General features: G+C 51.9%; 1 protein-coding gene across 6 annotated transcripts in view; it reads left to right on the forward strand.

The window, feature by feature from the left end:
• The first annotated feature begins 597 nt into the window (after positions 1 to 597).
• Positions 598 to 3187, forward strand: part of SENP6 (SUMO specific peptidase 6) — a 116505-nt gene continuing 113915 nt past the window's right edge. For all 6 annotated transcript variants that reach the window (XM_081828559.1, XM_081828562.1, XM_081828565.1 and 3 more), the window contains exon 1: positions 598 to 1305. In XM_081828559.1, the coding sequence (XP_081684685.1) occupies positions 1254 to 1305 (52 nt within the window). In that variant the 5' untranslated portion in view covers positions 598 to 1253. The remainder of the gene's footprint in view (positions 1306 to 3187) is intronic.

Genomic DNA, 3187 nt, shown 5'->3' on the forward strand with positions numbered 1-3187 from the left:
AACCTGCCATTCATTATAAGGCCTGATTTGTAAGGCAGGGAATGGTTTTTAAAGTCTTAGGCACATATGACAGCATTTTTTTTTTTTTACATTGTCATCCAAAATGTACTGTGGAATCTTCCTTGATAAATTATTTTGAAAACTTTTTTAAAAATGAATGAGGACCACAAATCATTTTCTAAACATATGATTACACTACTTCACTGTAGCTTCCCTCATCGGTTGGCTATGGTTTAAGTTCTAAGGCCTGGTCAAAGAAAGGAACTTTTAACATTTTTTAGGCAATTGTGGTGCCGCAGAAACCAAACTCATCACCGGCCTGGCTTAGAAGCGCTCACACACCAAGTCTGCCATGGGGCCCTCGGCGGTCGAGATTTTGGGCGAAACGTGTCCAGGCCGAGTCCGCGCGGCGCCGGGCCAGCCCTACCGAGAGCCACGGCGGCGGGAGCCCCAAGCCGGTGTCCGGTGCGGCGCTGCAGACAGCTCTGCCCGCGAGCGGAGCCCGGGCTCCTGAGGGGGAGCGGCGCTGGGGGCGGCGGCGTCGGGGTGGGGGCGGGAGCCGGGCGGTAGCTCCAGCGCCCGTGGGGGAGGAGCGGCAGCGGCGGCGGCGGCTGGAGCTGCTGTGGCGACGGACGCGAGGCGGTGGCAGAGGAGACCCACCCCTGTCCACATGGACAGTCGCAGAGGCCTCCGCTGATGCATACACGCCTGGGCGGGGTGGGCGGACGGCCGTAGCGGCGGCGGCGGTGGCTGCAGAGGGAGCGAAGGGCCTGGGGGCGCCTGACGGTCGCGAAGACCTCGCCGCCCCGGCGCGGCGGCTGCGGCCATTTTACGGCCCGGGACGAAGGGAGGTGTGTTTGTGTGCTCGCCTTCAGCCTTTCTTCCTGGGGCCCGCGGCTGGGGAGAGCGTCTCAGGCGGCCTGGGTAGGCGGTGGATGGGGAGTCGTGGGCCGAGAGGAACCGGGCCCGGGAAGCGCCGTCGCCGTCGTCGCCGCTCGCGTTCCCCCGGAGGGGCCTGAGGAGAAGCCCAGGCCGCGGGCCTCGCCACCCGCCAGCCCGCGGATAGGCCCGGGAGCGCCTGGCCTGCTTTTGTGTAGGCCCATCTGGACGTGGGAGCGCCGCCCCCCTGACGGCCGAGTTCTAGGCCCGCAACCCTGCGGCGGCTACCCTCCTGCGGCGCGGCCCCTCATCCCGGCGAGCGCGGCGGTGGTGTGGGCCATGGATTAAGAAGGAGGCGGCGTGGGAGGAGGAAGATGGCGGCTGGCAAGAGCGGCGGCAGCGCTGGGGAGATTACTTTTCTGGAAGGTACATCTATTTCTGCCCTTGCAGGGGGTGGGGTGGGGAAAAATCAGGAAAGTGTGCCCCCCCGGTCTCCGGATATTCAGTTATTCGCATTGGGTGGGTTTGGGGGGGTGGGGGTGGCAGAGGCACTGGGGGGCGAGGGCTGCTGGGGCGATGGCGGGGAGGGAATGTGTTGCGAGCGCGCTGGGTTCGAGTCCGCCGGTGCGGGGGGCTTGGCCTGGGCAGACATAGCCGAGAGGGCGCGGGTGGATCCAGATGCGAGCTGGAGTTGGTGGGTGTCCTTTGAGAGTGCACGGGTTAAGTCTTTGACATTTAAAAATATTTTGGTGGTGGCCTAAGGATGAGAGCAGATTGCATTCAGATTTTGTTTGGTGTTCATGGAAAGTTTCAGATTGCTAAGGTCGGGTGAAATTGGGGGGCAGTCTAGGGAGGGGAGAAGTAGTTTTACTTGGGTATGTTTTATATACGCCCTCTGCTCTTTCTGTTTCGCAGGGCTTCAGGCTTCCTTTTGCCACCAGTTTTCAGATTAGGTCTGGCCATGTCAGATGGTCTTACGAAATGTGTTTTGCTAAAGATATTTTATAAAATAATTTATCTGAAAGTAGAGAAGGAGATTCACAATGTCAATTTGGGGACGGTCACCAAAGCTAATAGACAAAGTTTGGGTGGTTCCATTTTTATTCACTTGTGAGGGAAAGTTAAACATTTGCTGGAGGTGGACTAAGTAAGTCGTAAGAAAAGCTGTATGTTATTGTAGGGAATGGTGGTAATGGGTAACAGTGTTGGTTCTTTGCCCCTATAAATAAGGACCCCCCAAATACGGGTAAATTCGTTGTGGTTGTGGACCAGGAACTTGACTGTTCACATTGCTTAATTTGACTATGGGTTCAGTGTTTACACCGAATTAAATATAAATCGAGTTTATAAATATGTTTAGAAAAATGAGTGTACTGTGCAGTGATTGTTAAAAAGGATTAGCCACTCTGGATAATTTCACAAAGATGATTTTCATATACAGTATAAGCAATACTTTTTAAAAATAATTAATTAGAAACATTTCTGGATTAAGAAAGTGTATCTTAACTGTGGTACAGGTATTCCATAAGAGGGTGTAGAGGGATAGGTATTGCCTTGCTTACGGTTTTATTAACAGCACCTGGAGCAGTGCCTGGACCACAGTAGGGCCTCAGTATTACTCTAATGAACGAATTGGGCCTAACAGAGGTGGATAGGGAAATAAAGCTCAATTTTCTTAATTCTTCCTTGAGTATAGCAAAGCAAAAAAAAGAAAAAAAAAAACTTAAAGGTGATGAGAGATTTATATGAGATTCCTAGTAAGAAGATGTGGAAAGTTTCTAAGTTTTTCTGGGTTCATTTCATATTACCCCCGTTCTACTTCCATTCTTGTTTGGCCAGAATAGATAACCTATCAGAGACTGAGAGTGGTGCAGCTTGTGTTACAGGTGGTGCTGTGCTGTTATTTTTTATTTTGATATTGGAACCTCCAAAGATGGCTTGCTGATGCTTACTTAGTACATTCAGTATGCAGATGATTGTATTTTTGTACTGCAGTAAGTTTTGGACTTCTAAGGCTTCTGATTTAGTTTAAATTCTGACTAGATGAACATAGGGAGGATGGAAAGAGCATAAATAAAGCCAACAAATACAGGGCTGATTGTGAATTTCTTTTTTTTTTTTAAAGATTTTATTTATTTATTTGAGACAGAGAGAGAATGAGAGAGAGAGAGCACATGAGAGGGGGGAGGGTCAGAGGGAGAAGCAGGCTCCCCGCCGAGCAGGGAGCCCGATGCGGGACTCGATCCAGGGACTCCAGGATCATGACCTGAGCCGAAGGCAGTCGCTCAACCAACTGAGCCACCCAGGC

The sequence above is a fragment of the Leptonychotes weddellii genome, chromosome 8, assembly GCF_054177405.1.
Source record: "Leptonychotes weddellii isolate Sample4059 chromosome 8, ASM5417740v2, whole genome shotgun sequence".
Classification (NCBI taxonomy): domain Eukaryota; kingdom Metazoa; phylum Chordata; class Mammalia; order Carnivora; family Phocidae; genus Leptonychotes; species Leptonychotes weddellii.